The sequence below is a fragment of the Thamnophis sirtalis genome, unplaced genomic scaffold (genome assembly GCF_051295495.1).
Source record: "Thamnophis sirtalis isolate CommonGarterSnake01/CBP01778 unplaced genomic scaffold, rThaSir2_p1.2 scaffold_6, whole genome shotgun sequence".
NCBI lineage: Eukaryota > Metazoa > Chordata > Lepidosauria > Squamata > Natricidae > Thamnophis > Thamnophis sirtalis.
This window is the reverse complement of record NW_028261386.1, coordinates 5,923,063-5,943,256: the sequence shown is the minus strand read 5'-3', so window position 1 is coordinate 5,943,256 and position 20,194 is coordinate 5,923,063. Positions and strand designations below refer to the sequence as shown.

At 46.4% G+C, this 20,194-nt stretch overlaps 1 protein-coding gene across 11 annotated transcripts in view; it reads left to right on the top strand.

Moving 5' to 3' along the window:
- The window catches only part of MSI2 (musashi RNA binding protein 2), a 655,460-nt gene that overhangs the window by 532,683 nt on the left and 102,583 nt on the right, over positions 1-20,194 (top strand). For all 11 annotated transcript variants that reach the window (XM_087717150.1, XM_087717152.1, XM_087717151.1 and 8 more), the window contains exon 9: positions 5,549-5,663. In XM_087717150.1, the coding sequence (XP_087573276.1) occupies positions 5,549-5,663 (115 nt within the window). The remainder of the gene's footprint in view (positions 1-5,548; positions 5,664-20,194) is intronic.

Below are 20,194 nucleotides of genomic sequence, written 5' to 3'. Positions count from 1 at the left end.
GAGAGGACTCTGCATGCCACCTGTGGCACATGTGCCAAAGGTTTGCCATCACACTCCTACGCCGATCCTCAATGCTGGTGAACTCAGAGCCGTTTGTGAGAAGCTAGAAAGTTGACAACTGGGTTAGCAGAAGACTAGAGGCTCCATGTCTATTCCTTGATGAAATATTGCAAGCTGAATAAATAAGATGCACCGTGAAGACTTCGTAGCCAGAGATGGGCGGGGAAGAGAGTGGGTGGTTTTGTTTTAAATACTCCCATTTACAGTCAGTTAACCTTTACGTTACCTAAATGAAAATTGCACAAACCTGAAATTTTCGCTGACAGGTTGCCTAGAAACGGACAATTGGTTACTAGAAGACAATGGATTCTCTGCTACCGATAGCACTATTAGAAATAGAGTCAGTTAACAGCGTTCCGTCAGGGCAATTATCGGTTTTGCACCTCCGCACACCTTTCCGTTCTTGTTCCACAGGCAGATTTTTTTCACCCCTATGCGCACTCCTCAAAGGCAAATTAAATGCTGACATGTCCTCTTAGATATCTTGGTGGATTTGTGCACCATGGAAGAAAGTCATGGGTAAGAGCAGTGGTGGGATTCAAATAATTTAACAACCAGTTCAATGCCCTAATAGCAATAGCAATAGCAGTAGACTTATATACCGCTTCATAGGGCTTTCAGCCCTCTCTAAGCGGTTTACAGAGAGTCAGAATATTGCCCCCAACAATCTGGGTCCTCATTTTACCCACCTCGGAAGGATGGAAGGCTGAGTCAACCCTGAGCCGGTGAGATTTGAACCGCTGAACTGCTGATCTAGCAGTAGCCTGCAGTGCTGTATTTAACCACTGCGCCACCTTGGCTCTAATGACCAACTAGGCGGCCATGGACATGGTGGACATGGCCAGGGGATGTGACAGGTAGCACTCAGCCTCCGCACCCCTCTGGGAGCAAAAGCGGGCTACGGAGGGGAGTGCCGTAACCCCACCCACCCCTTTTGAGCCTAGAAAGCATCCCTGCAGCCTCACGGGAGCAAAAACGGGGCGTGTGGGGACTCCTGGAAGGGGTGGGGCAGGAAGGGGCGTGGCCAGCCAGCAATATAGTAACCACGTCGCCTGAACCAACCCGAACCGGCTGAATCCCACCACAGGATCAGAGCGTTGGTTGAATCATATCTAAAAATCAGATACCGAATGAGGAGGGCCGTGAAGCTGAGAAAATAAGGAGGGAGGTGTTAGAGAACTCTAAAATTAGCAAAAATAGGCGAAGATCTGGAGAAGTTGAAGGTGGTAAATCCTCCCCCGCCCCTCCATAAAGCCAGAAGTGAGCCAAGCAACTTCTGTAAACACAAAACTTGTTTGAACATTCACCCTTTAAGATGAAATAAACGTGTGGTGTGCATCTGGGAACAGGCAGTGATGGTAAACCTTTTGAACTCATTGTATCCAAAATTCATAAAATGCCTAACTTGACATTTCTGGTGTGTCTCTCGCACACGCACACAACTCTGGGCAAAAGACAAACAATTCCCCACAAGGAGTAATAAATTAACTTATTTAATTTATTATTTAGTAAGCAAATACTTAGATAATTGTATTTTTTTTCCCCAAAATGCCTGTCCAAAGCAGCTCTTATGCAGCCTTATGACTGCATAGAGGATAGAGTTTAAAAGCACCAGGAGTTTATTCCAGGCAACGTCCGTGGAAAGTCTCAGCCATCCACGTCATAGTTGTCCCAAAGGTGCTTTTTCAACGGGGGGGGGGGTCATTTTTGCCCTCCCAAGACTCCAGAGGCTTTCCTCGAGCCTCTGGCAGGGCAAAAACTACTTGCCCCTGGACCCAGAGGCCCTCCGGAGGCCGGAAACAGGCCCATTTCCAGACTTCTGGAACTTCCGGTAGATCTGTTTTCCACCCTTCACAGGCACTGGAGGCTTTTTTTGAGCCTCTGGGAAGGCAAAAACTGATTTTCCTGGGGTCTGGAGGCCCTCCGGAGGCCAGAAACAGGCCCGTTTCTGGACTTCTGGAACCTCCGGTAGGCCCGTTCCTCCCGCCCTCCCTGAGCCTCCACGCAGGCCCTGCACTTTCTGGCATGATGAGCATAGAGACTTCTGGGAGGGGAGGGGAGGGCGTGGTCAGCCAGGGTTGTCATATAAGAGCCAAGGTGGCGCAGTGGTTAAATGCAGCACTGCAGGCTACTGCTAGATCAGCAGTTCAGCGGTTCAAATCTCACCGGCTCAGGGTTGACTCAGCCTTCCATCCTTCCGAGGTGGGTAAAATGAGGACCCAGATTGTTGGGGGCAATATGCTGACTCTCTGTAAACCGCTTAGAGAGGGCTGAAAGCCCTATGAAGCGGTATATAAGTCTACTGCTATTGCTATTGCAGTACTGCAGGCCACTTCAGCTGACTGTGATCTGCAGTTCAGCGGTTCAAATCTCACCGGCTCAAGGTCAACTCAGCCTTCCATCCTTCCGAGGTGGGTGAAATGAGGACCCGGACTGTGGGGGCAAGTTGCTGACTCAATTTGCTAAAAAATTTGTAAACCGCTTAGAGAGGGCTGAAAGCCCTATGAAGCGGTATATAAGTCTAATAAATAAATAAGTACATAAATAAATTTTGGGGTTTGCCAAACTGGGCAGAATCCTAGCTAGAGGATTGCCCAAACTCATGCGAGCCCCAAACAGCCCACCCCTGGGTGGGTGGGGGGGGGCGTTCTTCTTTCTTCTGTGCTTCAGTTTCATTTTGAATGCTTATCCACATTCAACTTCTAATTTAAAAAAAGAGAGAGTTTGTCTAATTGTCTAAATGAACAATAAAAAGAAAATGTTTTTAAGGAGAGGAAGATTTTGGCAAAATGTTTTCACAATCGTGGTTCAACAGATAATCCAAACCTCTGCTGCTACAGATGAATCCTCCACTTACAAGCATTCACTTAGTGGCTGTTCACAGTTACAATGGCACTGGAAAAAAGGGACTTACAGTCATTTTTCACACTTAGGACTATTGCAGCATCCCATTGCCACGTGATCCAAATTTGGGCACTCGATAACCAGCCTCTGTTTATGACGGTTGCAATGTCCCGGGGTCATCATGTGGTCACTTTTTGTGACTTTCTGATGAGTAAAAAGTCAGAAGGGAAGCCAAATTCACTTTATAACCGTGTGACTAACTTAACAGTTGCAGTGATTCACTTGTGCAACAAAGATCGTAAAATGGGACAAACTCACCGCATTTTTCGGAGTATAAGGCGCACTTAGCTTTCGGGGAGGAAAACAAGAGGGGAAAAAATCTGCCTCTGCCTCCTTGCACCAAACCGTGGCACGACAAAACCGCGGTCCACTAAAGCGCGCCCGATTAAAGCACGTCGCTGACGTCATCAGCAGCGCGACAACAAGGACCGCGGAGAAAAAAGGGCGCTTTAAAAAGCGCTTTTAAAGCAAGCCAATTCATGTAAAGGTAAGGGTTAGCGTTAGGTTAAGGGTTAGGTTTAGGGTTAGGTTTGAGGGGTTAGGTTTAGGTTTACGTGTTAATTTTAGCTTTACCGCTCACAGCGTGCTTTTTTCGTCGCACTGTGATGACGTCAGGTGCGCAGTTTCGTCGAGCTCACTTTAGTCGACCGCGGTTTTGTGGTGGAACCGCACCAAACAGCAAGCAGTACAGAAGATATACACTCTTTGTGGTGTTACACTTCAGACTATACTTGTACAGATGCTGTTAAAATTGATGTGGCTTTCTGGAAGTATACATTATTCTCCTCTATTTAAAAGGAGATACAATAGCACTGGGCCTCTTCAGATCAAGCATTTCTTTTTAAAAAAAGCTTCTTCATTTGGTTAGTTGTCCAGAACAATAATAAAGCAGTCTGCAAAAAGTAAATTTAATAATTTGAACATTCCATAGGCATTTATAGTTATTGACTTAGCTCCTTGCAGCAAACAGCTTGATTAGTACAAGAAAAAAAAATCTGCTTCTGCCTCCCAGCAATTTGTCTCCTTGGAGCAAACAGCAAGTTTCACTTTCAATTTTAGTTTAAGCAAGGGGCTCCCGGTGATCAGCTGTTTCAGGCTGCAGGGGTTGCCAGAGCCTATTGCCGCCTCACAAACCCCATTTTCTCCATTTGCTGCAAGGAGGTAAATTGCCTGGAGGCAGAGGCCAAAAGGTGGGGCTACATTCGGTGTATAAGACGCACCCAAATTTTCACCCTCTTGTAGGGGTGGAAAAGGTGCGTCTTATACTCTGAAAAATATGGTAGCTATCTTGCTTGGCCATGGAAATTTTGGGCTTCATTGCGGCCATAAATCGAGGACCAACAATATTGCTATCACAAAGAACGACCATAAGGTGCTTTCTAGTCTACTTTGGCACATATCGTCCATCAAGTAAAGGAAGTTCCGTTCTCTGGTCAAATGCCTCCGTCTGGAAGAAGGGCATCCACAAGAGAGTGTAAAAGAATTAAGATTTGATTTGATTAGATTAGATTAGATTAACAGAGTTGGAAGGGACCTTGTAGGTCATCTAGTCCAACCCTGCCCAAGCAGGAGACTACACCATTTCTGACAGATAGCAGCCCAGTCTCTTCTTGAAACTTCCAATGATGAAGCTCCCACAACTTCTGAAGGCAGCTTCTGTTCCATGGGTTGATTGTTCTCACTGTCAGAAAATTCTTCCTTACTTCCAGGTTGAATCTCTCTTTGGTGAGTTTCCATCCATTATTCCTTCTCTGGCCTTCAGATGCTTTGGAAAACAGCTTGACCCCTTCCTCTCTGGGGCAGCCCCTCAAATATTGGAAGACTGCTCTCCTGCCTCCCCTGGTCCTTCTCTTCACTAGACTAGCCAGGCCCAGTTCCTGCAATCATTCATCATATGTTTTTAGTCTCCAGACCCCTAATCATCTCGGTTGTTCTTCTCTGCACTCTTTCCAGAGTCTCAACATCTTTTTTACAGTGTGGTGACCAAAACTGGATGCGGTACTCTAGGTGTGGCCTTACTAAGGCTTGATAGAGTGGTATTAGTACCTCCCTTGATCTTGATTGTATCTTTCTGTTAATGCAATTTAGGATTGCATTGGCTTTTTTGGCAGCATACTGTTGGCTTATATTTAATCGGTTGATCATATTTAATTGGTTAAGATGGTGATGATGACTCTCATACAACCCCTCCCCTTTATTTTCAGTTACTGTTTTGATTTGCTTTATTCTCCCCATCCCAATATTCCTGAACAGCTCAAATCACACTATTATTCCAATAGGAACAGATGGCGTAGAGCTGCCCTCAACTTCCACGCATCTGACTTCAATGCCCATTTAGATGGTTGTGTGGTAGCTCTACAATTTATCTAAGTATTTTTTTTCCCCTACCTGTCTAAGCCAAAACTGCTTTTGTGCCTATTTACTCCTCGGAAATCATTTTCTGGCCTGTTTTTAAAATGCACCCTTTTACAGGAGACTGCTAAAAGTAATTCCCAGCTCCACCCCGCATATCTTAACCAGTTCAGGATTTGACATTTTGCCTGAATTCATTTGCATTTCATTTGTACATGTTTCTGCTCCATAGGTGGAATGTAAGAAAGCACAGCCTAAAGAAGTGATGTTTCCACCAGGGACACGAGGAAGAGCTCGCGGATTACCATATACTATGGATGCTTTTATGCTTGGCATGGGAATGTTGGGTAAGTTTGCAGGAGAATGAATAATTGACTAGAATTTCCGCGTTCTGCGATGCTTACAATAGCTGAGCAATTTAACTGCTCTAATATTTATGGCTATTTTTACATTTCTCCTTTTATTACATGGTAAGCCGCCCAGAATCGCTTTGGATAGTGAGATGGACGGCATCTACATTTAATAAATAAACATAAATAAATAAATAAAATTGCCAAGGTCCTATTTTTAGTGCTTTGTCCTTGGAATATCAAATTCCTAGATTCAGAATTTACCTGACTTACAACAGGCTGCCACACCCAAAGTCTGTGCCGGCTGGGCCCATGCTACCTCTGGAATATCAGAATTAGCATTTAAATGGGTATTTCCAGGAGGTTCTTCTCCCCACATTCATTAAAGAAAAATAAATTTATGGTTAAAAATCCTCCTTTTCTCCTTTTCTTTTCCAGGGGAGGGAGGGGAGAATGAAGCCACAGATTCTTCAAGGTATCTTTGACAGTTTAGCGGAGATAATTAAAAATCTTTGTGGCTTTAAATGGCACAAAAGCTGGAGGAGGCCTGGGGAGCAGCTTAATAGCATGGGTTGTGGCAATAATTAGAAGTTCCAAGGAGAAAAGATGGTATTTGAGCCCAGACCATTGTGTCCAGAAAAATACTAATTAAACAGGATAAATTGTATTTAATAGTGAAAATCTATTTATGTGATAGATCATTCTCAGTTATAATTGGCTCTCATTTGCTTTTGCTTAGTATTTTTCTTTCTGACATTACCTAAGGGGTCTTAGGTAATGGGGTTTACGTAAAAAGTATCTGTGCAGGTGTCCCTGTAGGTACCTGAGAGTAGCAATAGCAATAGCAGTTAGACTTATATACCGCTTCATAGGGCTTTCAGCCCTCTCTAAGCGGTTTACAGAGTCAGCATATTGCCCCCAACAACAATCCGGGTCCTCATTTTACCCACCTCAGAAGGATGGAAGGCTGAGTCAACCCTGAGCCGGTGAGATTTGAACAGCCGAACTGCAGAACTGCAGTCAGCTGAAGTAGCCTGTAGTGCTGCATTTAACCACTACCCCACCTCTGCTCTAAATAAAGTAGGGGGGGACAGACAGGTAAATCAGTGGAGGAAGCACTTTATACCCTGTTAACATTTTTCCCCCAGTTCCCCAGAAATGATATGTTACTTTCCCACCCAACCCTTCTTTACTTTCAGGGGTGGGCTGCTGAGGGTTCGCACAGGTTCAGGCGATCCTCTAGCCAAGGATCTCTGGAGTTCTGGAAACCCGCAAATCCCACCCCTGGCTGGCCCTGCCCACCCCACCCTTCCCCTCCCAGGAGTCTCACCACGGCCCGTTTTGGATGCCAGGTAAGCACAGGGCCCGTGTGGAGGCTCGGGGAGGGCAAAAAACGGGCCTCCCAGAAGTTCCAGAAAGCTGGAAACAGGCTTGTTTCCAGCCTCCGGAGAGCCTCTGGAGCCCAGGGGAAGCTGTTTTCTCCCTCCCGGAGGCTCAAATAAAGCCTCCGGAGCCGGGTAGGGCAAAAACTCCACCCCATCCCCTCCATGGTGCCAGAGGCTGATTAGGCCATGCCTACCCAGTAATCGGGTAGAGAACCCGTTGCTGAAAGTTTAGAAGCCCACCTCTGTTTACTTTGTATTGGCAAGTTCATACTTCAGTCCTCCTTTGATCTACACCTAGTGCAAGACAGTGGTGGGTTCCAAATCCTGTTGGAACTGGTACGCTGCAACGGAGCTGGCGTCCACCACGTGAACACCCGCAGCATGCACATGTGTACTTACCGTCCGTGATGCTCCAGCTGCTCGGCCGAGCATCACGCAGGTGCCGTATGCTCCGTGCGCGAAAGCCCCAATCGGCTCAAATAGTGGTAAGGAGAGCAGTCGGGTGGGTGGGCCTTCCGGAGCACCGTACCGGAACGGTACCTGGTGCTCCCAGGAGGCACCAGGATGTCCGTACCGGGGCGTACCGGTTGTATCCCACCACTGGTGCAGGACCAATACAGGAGGATATAGCTCAGGGAGGTAGCTCAGGGTTGAGATGCGGAGTTCTTGGTGTTGTCTGAACTCGGTTGTTTTCTTACAGACATTTCATTATCCAAAATAATGAAACAACATCATCCGTGCAGTAGTTTGGATAAGGAAACATCTGCATGAAAACAACCAAGCTCTGATAGCACCAAGGACTCCTTACCTCATGCAGAAGTTTTAACCAACACAATGAGTTAGAAGGGACCTTGGAGGTCTTCTAGTCCAACCCCCTGCTTAGGCAGGAAACCCTTTACCATTTCAAACAAATGGTTGTCCAACATCTTCTTAAAACTTTCAGTGTTGGAGCATTTACAACTTCTGGAGGCAAGTTGTTCCATTGATTAATTGTTCTGACTGTCAGGAAATTTCTCCTCAGTTCTAAGTTGCTTCTCTCCTTGATTAGTTTCCACCCATTGCTTCTTGTCCTGCCTTCAGGTGCCTTGGAGAACAGCTTGACTCCCTCTTCTTTGTGGCAGCCCCTGAGATATTGGAAGACTGCTATCATGTCTCCCCTGGTCCTTCTTTTCATTAAACTAGACATACCCAGTTCCTGCAACCGTTCTTTATATCTTTTAGTCTCCAGTCCCCTAATCATCTTTGTTGCTCTTCTCTGCACACTTTTTAGAGTCTGAGAAAACCTCCCACAATTTCTGGAGGCAAGTCGATTCATTACTGATTAATTGTTCTCACTGTCAGGAAATTCCACCTTAGTTCTAGGTTGCTTCGCTTCTTGATTAGTTTCCACCCATTGCTTCTTGCCCCGTCTTCAAGTGCAGTCAAGAGGGCTTCTCTTCAAGTCTCTCTCTTTCTTTTGGTCGCCCATCTGTCTCCAAAATATAGGTGCCTTTCCACCTGGTGAGATTTTCTGTCCTGTGTCCTGTGGACGTAGAGCATGAAAATCACCCACCAAGAAACATTTCCATTCTGCTGCTGAGCTTCTCTTCTGTTCTTATTGGCAGAAAAATTGAAAATTTCTTTGAGAGTCAGGACTCACCGGGGCTTACCGGTGCCCGCTGGGAGCACCAGGTACCGTTCTGGTATGGTGCTCCAGAGGGCCCACCCGCCATCCTTACCTGTATTTGCGCCAACCAGGGTTTCCGCACACGCACATGGAGCGTACGGCACCTGCGCAGCGCTCCGCCGAGCAGCTGGAGCATCGCGGGCGGTAAGTACACATGCACGCACTGCACACGTGCTGCGCGTGTGCATGTGGTGGACGCCAAGCCCCGTTGCACCGTACCGGTTGCACCGGGATCCGGAACCCATCATTGAGTGAAAGGCTACCAATTCGGGCCAGTTTGCCCGAACCAGTAGTAAAAAAATGCTTTAAAAATGTTTTTTTTAAAGTTCAGATGATTGCGCGGCACAGCTGATTTAAAAACTTTTTAAAAGCAGTTTTTTTATTACCAGTTCAGGCGAATAAGTAGTAAAAAATGGTTTTAATTTAAAAAAAAAAAAAAAACTGCCGACGATTAGCTGTGCGAAAATCAGGTGTGCCGCACAATTCATATTTGCTAGAAAGCAGGAAATCCTGCTTTGTAGCGAATCTAAATCAGGCAGCACAGTTGCCGTCCCGTCTCTCCCCCCCCCCCCCCCCCCCCCGGCTGTTCTACTTACCTTTGCAGACTCAGAAAAGGTTTCTTAGCCCCTGTGGTGCGCCTGTGCGCAAAGCGAACTAGTTGCATGCTTCAGAGCGTTTCGCCCCTGGACTCATCCCCTGATAATTGGAAAAGTTTGAGCCCGAGATGTGCCTAGGAGTCCTTTGTACTTAAGATAACTCCTGCTTTATACGAGACGCTAAAAGTGTGGCGTATGGAAAACGCAGACCGAATCCACCTTCGGCTAAATGGAATTGTGACGTTTTGGCAAGTCTCCTTCGATCACACGGGTGCCTGTTAGTGCACGTAGGGTGCACAGCTTCATTAAGGGACCCAAATTGGTTTTGTTGCACTGGTTTTTGCAGGGTGACTCCTAATGTGAACTTATTAATTTTAAATCAGCCTGATTTGCTCTGAATGAGTGATTGATTCATGATGAAGGCCAGATGCTTAATTATCTGCTCCAGCTCTTTCCTGGACCCGTCGGCCTCTCTCGGAGCGCCTAGCGTTATTGTGGTGGCACCACGAAGGCAGCCAAGTTGCAGGCGGCGGAAGAACTCCGCGCATGCCAGGTCCTTCATCCGCAAGTGTCCCCCTTGCTTCTCCCAAGTCAGCCTCAAGGTCGATGGCTGTCAGCAGATTCTTAGCAGGGCAATCAAAATCTCCCTTTGCTAACTTGTCAACTGCACAGCGGTGAAACTCCAACCCCGAACGGAAGGAGGGTGTAATTAACTCATCAAGCAAAAATTAGCATAGGGGGAGGCCACGATGTGGCTTGAGAGCCAGGAGGATCCGAAAGACCTTCAGTCATGGGATGCCATTCCATGTGCTTTGAGCATGCAAGCAGAGGAGGAAACCAAAATAGACTTGCCAATCACCAGTATATCTGGAGATAATTGAGCAGAGGGGGAATGAGAAAGGCATTCCGGATTTGGTTGGTCAGTGAGGATTCCTGAAACTTAACTCACCTAGAAAGTAGAAGTTTTTCCCAAGATCCCCCCCCCCATTAAGATAGTATGCCCCCCTCCCCCACTCCACAATTTATCGAATATAGAATAGCAGAGTTGGAAGGGACCTTGGAGGTCTTCTAGTCCAACCCCCTGCTTAGACGGGAAACCCTGCACCACTACAGACAAATGGCTATCCAACATCTTCTTAAAGACTTCTAGTGTTGGGGCATTCACAACTTCTGGAGGCAACTTCTGTTCCACTGATTAATTGTTCTCACTGTCAGGAAATTTCTCCTTAGTTCTAGGTTGCTTCTCTCCTTGATTAGTTTCCACCCATTGCTTCTTGTTCTGCCTTCTGTTGCCTTGGAGAACAGCTTGACTCCCTCTTCTTTGTGGCAACCCCTCAGATATTGGAAGACTGCTATCTTGTCTCCCCAATTTGACAAGATTGATGTCAGGCTCCAAAAATCAAGCAAGACACCGACTCATTGTGGCTTCTAAGCAGTTTCCTTTATTATTCTTCACCCATCGACTGAAATCTCTGCCAAAATGAAGCAACAACTTTCATCCTTAAAGATATATTCTGAGAACCTCTGGGGGGGGGGGTGCTATTCTGACCATCTTCCTCCTAACCAAACCACAGGTAGTCCTCAACCTACAACAGTTCTTTTAGTGACCGTTCACAGTTACAGTGGTACTGAGAAAAGTGACTTATGACCGTTTTTCCCACTCACGACCATTGCAGCATCCCTGTTGCCACGTGGTCCATCGCTTGGCAGCTGACTCATATTTATGATGCTTGCAGTGTCCCAGGGTCATGTGATAACCTCCCTTCCTCTTCTACCACCTTCTTTCCCTTCTCTTCTTCCATTTCCCTTCCCTCCCTTAAACTTCTTTACCCTTTCCTTTACTCCCATCCTCTTCTTCCACTTTCTTTCCCTTCTTCCATTTCCCTCTCCTCCACTTCTTCCTTCTCTTTTCTTTCCCTTCCCTTTTCTTTCTTTCCCTTCTCTTTTTCCATTTCTCTCACCTTCACCTTCCCTCCCTTTCTTCCACTTCCTTTCCTTTCCCTTCCCCTCTTCCACTTTCCTTCCCTTTGCTCCCTTCCTCCTCTTCCACTTTCTTTCTCTTCTCTTCTTCCATTTCCCTCCCTTCCACTGCTTCCAGTCTCTTTGTTTCTTCTACTTTCCTTCACTCCCATCCATCTACTTTCTTTCCCTTCTCTTCTTCCACTTTCCTCCCATTTCCTTCAATCCCCTTCTTCCACTTCCCTTCTCTTCTTCCAGTTTCCTCCCCTCCACTTCTTCCACTTTTCTTCCTTTTCCTCCCCTCCTTTTCTATTTTCTTTCCCTTCCCTTCTCCCATTCCCCTCCACTCCTCTCCACTTCCCTTCCTTTCTTCCACTTTCTTCCCCTCCCCGCCCTCTCTTCTTCTTCCATTTTCTTTCCCTTCACCTCTCTTCTTCCACTTTTCTCCCCTTCCCTTCCTTCCCCTCTGCTTCTTTCCTTCCCTTCTCTTCTTCCACTCTCCTCCTCCCTTCTTTTCCCTTCCCTTCCCCTTAAATTAGGGATCCCTAACTCCTGGTCCATGGACTGGCTCTGGGCCACGGCATGCCAGAAACCGGGCCATGCAAACAAGTGAAGTCCCATCCACCTGCAGGATGCAGGCAGCATGCAAAGTGGTCCGTGGAAAAAACTCTCTCCATGGATCCGGTCCCTGGTGCCCAAAAGATTGTGGGGAGGGTTTAAATGGCTATACTTGAAACTTTGAACTCCCTTCTCTCCCACGCTACCTCTCAAAAAAAAAAAAAACTGTTGGTAAAATTTATATCTCCACTGAAATGCTACCTGATATGTACGTCTCGTTTCAAGAAATTGGTCCCTGACTTTTTTAATATGACTCTGGGAGCCGGACCCCAGCTGTGCATCAGTGCACACGTTCCATCTAGATGGGGTTGCATTCATGCATAAAAGGCATTTGTGCCCTTCAAAGAAAAGTTGCTCTCCTAGAGGAGAGGATGGCCCTTGCTGGAGAAAGCGAAGGAAAAGGGAGCCTAACACCATGAGTAACAAAAGAGAGCTATTAGAAAGCACCGGAGGAATCTGACACACAATAGCAATAGCAATAGCAATAGCAGTAGACTTATATACCGCTTCATAGGCCTTCAGGCCTCTCTAAGCGGTTTACAGAGAGTCAGCATATTGCCCCCAACAATCTGGGTCCTCATTTTACCCACCTCGGAAGGATGGAAGGCTGAGTCAACCCTGAGCCGGTGAGATTTGAACCGCTGACCTGCTGATCTAGCAGTAGCCTGCAGTGCTGCATTTAACCACTGCGCCACCTTGGCTCTTACAGCGCCACCTTGGCTCTCACTGCGCCACCTTGGCTCTCACACAGGCCCGATATTGTTTCCAGTTGTCATTTTTGTCATGCAGGGACAAGTCAGGATAGTTTCAGCAAAAGGTTAAATGCAGTCGAAAGGGATTCCCTCTGATCCAAGCAAAAGCCTCCTTCTTTAATCCTAATCCCATTTCTTTTGGGGGTGGGGGAGAGATTTCGGCCAGTGCAATCAGTCTAAAGCCATTCGCGATATTTACACAGTGATGAAAGTATGTTCTTGAGGTCTTCCCAGAATCTTGGTACCCTGTTTCCCTAAAAATAAGACCTCCCCGGATAATAAGCCCAACCGGGCTTTTGAGCGCATGCGCTAAAATAAGGCCTCCCCGAAAATATTGCAACACAGCAGCAGCCATGAGGTGGCCATGCTCGCTGCCTCCTGCACCCCCAAAAATAAGACCTCCCCAAAAATAAGGCCAAGAAACCCCACCCCCTTCACCAAAACGGCTGTACATAGCTTTTAGAAAGCTTTCAGAGTACTCCTGGGGGACTGGGGAGGGCAGAAATGAGCAAAAAACGGGCTGTTTTTTTGCTCAATTTTGCCCTTCCCCCAGCCCCCCAGGAACACTTTATAAGTCTCCTAAAAAATATCCACCCCCCCCCTTTTTTTTTTTTACAAAAAATGGGCCCTTTTTCACAAAAAACGGACCGTTTTTGGAAGGTTTGCAGAGTGCAAAAACTTTTTTTTTTAAATTTACTTCTTCAAAACCTCAGTGCGTCTTATACTCAGTACTTATTTTTTGGGTGGGCAATATTCACCATCATTCCATACAGGTAGTCCTCGAGTTACAGCCACAATTGAGCTCAAAATTTCCCTTGCTAAGCGAAACAGTTGTTAAGTGAGTTTTGCCCCGTTTTGTGACTTTCCTTAGCCCAGTTGTTAAGTAAACCTGCAATTGTTGAGTTACTAACATGGTTGTTCAGTGAATCTGGCTTCCCCATTGACTCCTTCAAACTCCACTCCCCTTGCACTCCTCTTTTATTTTCTCTGGGAGGGGCCATTCATTGTCCACCTGTGGCCTTACTCCCAAGTCGACCTGTGGTTTTTAGCTGTTCCCTTCGTCTGGCAGCTCTGCACATGCGCACACTGGAAACAGGCTCCAGCTGTTCCTCTGCCTCAGTGATGTCTGACTCTAAAGGCAGCTGATATCTGGCATATGGCTCTGGCCCCCAATCTGCCTCCGACACAGAGCCCTCATCAGAGCCTTCCCCAGACTCCAGGTCTGGCCCATGTTCCTCCCCAACTTCGCAGATTAGGCCTCCTCCGAATTCCATCCGCCGGCCAGTGTCGACTGGCGACCACCCGGAGGAGAGCCTTCTTTGTGGCTGCTCCGACCCTCTGGAACGAACTCCCCGTGGAGATTCGAACCCTCACCACCCTCCAGGCCTTCCGCAAAGCCCTTAAAACCTGGCTGTTCCGACAGGCTTGGGGCTAAAGAACTGTTGCCCCCGTCTCAAATTGGTATGACTGTTGTGTTTTAATCATGCATTGTTTTTTTTTATGTCGTTTTTAAATTCTTGGTTGTATCCCCCTTCCCTGGTCGTGTTGTGAGCTGCCCTGAGTCCCCTTCGGGGGAAAAGGGCAGCATACAAATAAAATCAATACAATACAATACAATCAATAATTCCTCACTGTCCGAATCTTCTGCCAGTTCTGCTGGCTGGCCACAACAGTCACAACACTAGATCAAGAAAGCAAGAAGCACCTATTTTCATGCTCAGGTGTCTTTGATGTTAGCCTTGGAGCAAATACAGAAATACAAATCTTGCAAAAACTGCATGGTGAGTTTCTCCTTTTCATTTATAGAATTAGACAAGTCTCTTTGAACGATTTGAAATGCTTCTTTTCAGGCTTTTTGTCATCCGGGCAAAATTGCCTTGGGATAAGCCACCAATAGATGTCTACCTCTCGATAGCTTCTCTTCTCTGTCTTCCATTATTTTCTCAACCTCCCCAGTCTCTCCCATCTTCCTAGGACAAAGTCACTGGCAAAACAGGGTACCACGCCGCATTCTGGAAGTCAAAGCCCACAGATCTTCAACATGACACGTTTGAAAACCCCTGATTCAGGGCAATCTGAACCTGCTAACACTTGAGGGCATTCCAGGTCCATTAAGGTCACTAAGTTAGGCAACCTGCAAATTCGTGGTTTACGGCTGCCACCATTCTTAGCCCAGTAGGAAACGATCTGAATCCATCCACCAGCAACCAAGGGCTTTAGAACCGTAGTTTTAATTTGGCACCCAGACATGGGTTGCTGCCAGTTTGGCCTGGTTCGGCTGAACCGGTAGTGGAAGTCAGGCCTGGGTCGCAGAACCGGCAGCAACCCAGGCCTGCCACACCCCCAAATTGGTTCCCTTGCTGTTGATGGGCCACCACATTTTGGATTTCAGTGACTGCACGTGAGCAGTTCACTGCAAATTGTTCTGTGCATGCGCGCAGAACAATGTCAGGCCTGCAGCCATCTTTTCTTTTGGGTCTTTGGCCTGCCACCCTTTCTATTATTCTTCTATGCCTTTTCTATTGTGGGAAAATGGGAGGGGAGGGTTGTAAAGAGTTGCATACTATGTAGCCACAACAAAATTCTTTCTAGAAAGCCAAGGTCATCCTTTGTCTCTGCACCTGACTGGAACTGGATGGGGGGAACTGCCAGCATGGTAGTGTGAGATTGGACCATGTGATGGACTTTTGGGTTTGGGGCAGTGGTGGGTTTCAAAAAATTTTCGAACCTACTCTATGGATGTGGCCTCCTTTGTGGGAGTGGCTTGCCAGCCATGTGACCTGGTGGGAGTGGCTTGCCGGCCATGTGTTCTTTCTCTCTCTTTCTCTCTCTCTCTCTCTCTCTTTCCTTTTGTCTCTCTGTCCCTTTTTTCTTTTTTTCTTTCATCTCTCTCACTTTTTCTTTTTTTCTTTTTGTATTTCTTTCTTCCTTTCTTTCTCTTTCTCTCTCTGTGTGAGTCTGTCTGTCTGTCTGTCTGTCTGTCTGTCTCTCTCTCTCTCTCTCTCTCTCTGTGTCAGTGGTGGGTTTCAAAAATTTTTGGAACCTCTTCTGTAGGTGTGGCCTGCTTTCCAGGTCCACTGGTGGAACCCCTTCTAACCGGTTCGGTAGATTTGACAAACCGGTTCTACCGAATAGGTAGGAACCCACCTCTGGTGTGGGGGCAAGATCATGAACGTTCAACTAGGTGGGGAAAACCGGGAAGCTTTCAGATTCGGGGTTTCCCAGATGTGCCAACATGGCTCTCTTAATAAATTGGAACTTTGAACAATACTTTGCCTTGGACTCTGATTTACTTTTGGATGCTATTTGGAACCCTGAGAAACAATTTACATTGAGCAGTGCACGCGTGCATAGCGCGCAGGTTGCGAACCGGTGGTAAAAACCGGCAGCAACCCACCCCTCTTGGCACCCCCGTCACTAATAAGCCTGGGAAAAGGGTGGTGAAGAAGTTGCTGTTGTGAAAAGCATGTCTGATGGTTGATATAGATACGAAGTTCTCTCTTCATGGGAGGTAATCTAGGCAGAGCCTTGATTTCTCAGTTTAGTGACAAGAGATAATTACTGCAAGATTGATCATTTGCCAGAAGTACTGAAGCAAATAAATTGCTCAGTGCCCATCGCCGGGCGAGAATGGGGGCTAAATGGGAAATGGCGGATGGGCCGGCCGGCCCATAATTTGGCTTGATGAAGCATCCACATGGGCACGATGTTAATGTGCTATTGATATTCAGCCAGCCAATTTTCCCCCCATTGCAGATCAGGCTCTGACTCGTTAGAGCAGAGCTGGGCACTGCAGCGGCAAATGAAGAGGAAAATTGAAGTAATGTTGTATTATAAATTTATGATTTCATCTGCCTGACCTCGAGAAATGTTCTGTGATGGGATATATGGATGAGAACTACTACCCAGTCAGCTGTATATTTGGTCTTTGTTGTTGGAGGTGGGGAGGGAAGGGCCATCGCAGAGGTGGGTGGGGACACAGGTGTCCTTATTTGTGCTCACTGATCCCAGCAGATTGGTTTCGGGCTCCTGTTTCCCTTGTGATGCGAAAGGGCAAGGAATTCTGTGGCTTACCCTGCCACCGAGCGTGCCTTTGTTTGAGTTGGCTAAAGCAGCCCTCCCTAATCTGCTGGCTTGTATTGATTGATTATGGATGCTTTGATGCCACATCAGTCATCCGCCTTGAAAGAAGACACGGCGTGGCAATCATTATCGAATTATCAGAATGGCCGGATATGTCAGATAATAAATACAAACCGCGTAACCCTTAGTGCCAACCTGTTGGATCGCACCCCCTTCTGAACTCTCAGCCGGCCCATTTGGAGGGCAAGCGGTTTGCAAAAGCAATGTTTAACCTTTAACTATTCTGGTGGGGAATTGCAGAAACTGAGCCAAGCTTCACTCATAGTGATAAAATCCAAGCACTTTCTTGTCAGCATGATGGAAGTGGATTGCTTTTGGAGTCTTCCTGGATGTTCCTCTGACTTCTTAGTGTAACCTAATGGCCCAGAATTGCCATGTTGTCTCAAATCCACTTACCATCCAAGATTAATCTTTCTAACCTTCAAAGATCAGCTGATGAGATGTGGAAATTATATCTCAACATTTGAAGGGCGTCAGGATCGTTGAGACCGCGATTCCTTCAAGGTCAAGGCCCCCATTACTAATAGCGCTGTCACCTGGGCTGCGGTATTCCAGATAAGCACAAGAGGGAAGCAGAGAGCTAGGATTGTTGGTATCTTCTTGCTGCCATCTAGTGATTATATTGATAATTGCAGTTGAGATATAATGACCTTCCTGTAATTTATAAGGGAATGAGAGACAGGAAGAATAGCCACAGATCGACCGAGGTCTCATAAATGAAATCCAAGCCCAAAGGTAGGATGGGAGTAGGGAAAGCATCTCAGAAGGGACCCTCCCTAGTTTCAGAAGAGTGAAAGTAAGAGACGGGAGAGAGTAAAGGTAGTGTTATTATGCGGGGTTACTGCTTCTTGTCTGGACTACTTCAAAGAATAGAATAGAATAATAGAGTTGAAAGGGACCTTGGAGGTCTTCTAGTCCAGCCCCCTACGTAGACAAGAAACCCTACACCACTTCAGACAAATGGTTATCCAACCTCTTCTTAAAAACCTCCAGTGTTGGAGCATTTACAACTTCTGGAGGCAAGTGGTTCCACTGATTAGTTGTTCTGTCAGGAAATTTCTCCTTAGCTCTAAGTTGCTTCTCTCCTTGATTAGTTTCCACCCTTTCTTCTTTTCCTATCCTCAGGTGCTTTGGAGAATAATTTGACTCCCTCTTCTTTGTGGCAATCCCTGAGATATTAGAACACTGCTATCATGTCTCCCCTAGTCTTTCTTTTCATTATACTAGACATACCCAGTTCCTGCAACCGTTCTTCATATGTTTTAGCCTCCAGTCCCCTAATCATCTTTGTTGCTCTTCTCTGCACTCTTTCTACAGTCTCCACATCTTTTCTACATCATGCCGACCAAAAATGAATGCAGTATTCCAAGCGTGGCCTTCCCAAGGCCTTATAAAGTGGTATTAACACTTCACGTGATCTTGATTCTACCCCTCTGTTTATGCAGCCTAGAACTGTGTTGGCTTCTTTGGCAGCTGCTGCAAACGGCTGGCTCATCTTTAAATGGTTGTCCATTAGGACTCCAAGATCCCACTCAGAGTTACTACTATTGAGCAAGGTACCACATATACCTGTGATTGCAAACTTATGACACGCGTGCCAGAGGTGCACCCTCTCTGACGGCACGTAAGCTGTCGCCTCGGTTTAGCTCCAATTCACATGTCCACATGTCTCCCGCCGGCCAGCTAGTCTTCAGGTCTCTGCTGCGCATTCAGGGAATGTGGCATATGCGGGGGGGGGTGTTTCTTGCATGCATGATGGGGGGGACGTATTGGGGGGGTCTTGTGTGCATGCGCAGGGGCGGAGGGTGTGGGGAGGGTTGCACATGTATATGTGGGGGTGCATGCATTGTATTGGGGGGGGGGAACTTTGGGCACTCCGATTGGAAAAGGTTAGCTGTCACTGGCGTATTTTGTTTTTCTTGCCTAAATGTCGAACCGTACATTTTTCACCATTGAAAGAGCCAAGGCTTCTACTCAAGAAAGAAGCAGGGTTTTATTTGTTGTTTTGGAGCACTCAGACAAAAATAACATTTGTTGTCTTCTAAAACCCAAACAAAGCAACAGTGGGGTTTTTATCAGCAGCAGCATATCCAGAGAAATTTGGAGCCTCGAGGACTTAAGTAGAAACTTGCTTGCCGACAAGACTATTTTTGGAACCGAGTTGGCTGTGCTTTATCTCTTTCCCGTTGAAATGACTGTTCTCTTATATGATGCATTTATTCATTGTTGGAAGAGACCCACTCAAAAGGCAATGTGACAAACTCATCCCATTGACGCTGCAGTGAGCCTTTATTTAAAAGCAAAATATAAGCGAGTTGACATTTCATTGTGGAAGTGTCAATCATGGGGTAACCTGCTCCCTTAGTCAGAAACACGTTAATCAATCCCGTTGTTTGAAGAGAAACAGTTTGCAAAACTTACTTCTGACTGATCCAGTGAATTTCTGACAGTTTATTTGCAGAACATGCATATTAAGGAGACCACCACTTTCAATGTTTGCATGCATTTAAAAGCTATAAAAGCCCTGTTTTGGCCAACCCCTCTTTTGTTTTCCTTGCTAAGTTCCGTCCCTTCATAATTAGTAATCAAAATTCATCCAAGCGTTTAATGTTCCATCTCTAAATGATGATTAATAGCAAACAATATGGACATCTAAATCTCATCGGAAAGGGGGAAGGGACACGTTATGTTGGCAAAATAATTGAGCATGTTTGCCGGGACACGCAAGAGCTCTGTAAAAATGAACACAATTGCGGGGGATGAATCCTCGAAGAAAGAATAAAAGTGAATTGGGCAATTGAGGGCTGAGAGCTTGGAGCCGGTTAAAATCGATAGAAAGAATTCCCCCGAATTGAGTTTAGAATTCTAATTCGGCCCAGAAAACTTGTTCCCTAATTGAAGTGAGGTTGCTGCATTCCTCTTAAAAGAGATGTTTTACGCCAGGCTACGCTAGATATTCCTGCCCCTTTTTTTGTTGGTGCCTGAATGGAATTAATCAATGAAATTAATTAATTTAAAAGTGGAATGCCCTGAGTTGGCCAAAGCAACGAACCCTACAGAGGGTTACCACTGTGTCTCTGCATGATTTAGTGCTCTGCCTCGTGTCTTCCCATTCAGCCTCTGTTGGGGATCAATACTTCACTATTGAGTGAGATTAGATTGCCTAATAATTGAATAACCATTCCTTTGCAGAACTTAATCAGAATTACCAGCTCTCAAAGGACCCTGCCCATTTCATCTATTCATGACTCACTAATGGGCTCTTTTTCCTTCCAGGCAGGCAGCTTACCTGCCCTGCTGATGGACTCAAGCGTATACAGGTAGTCCACAACTCAACAGCAGTTCATTTAATGCAGGCGTGTCCAAACTTGGGAAGCTTAAGACTTGTGGACTTCAACTCCCAGAATTC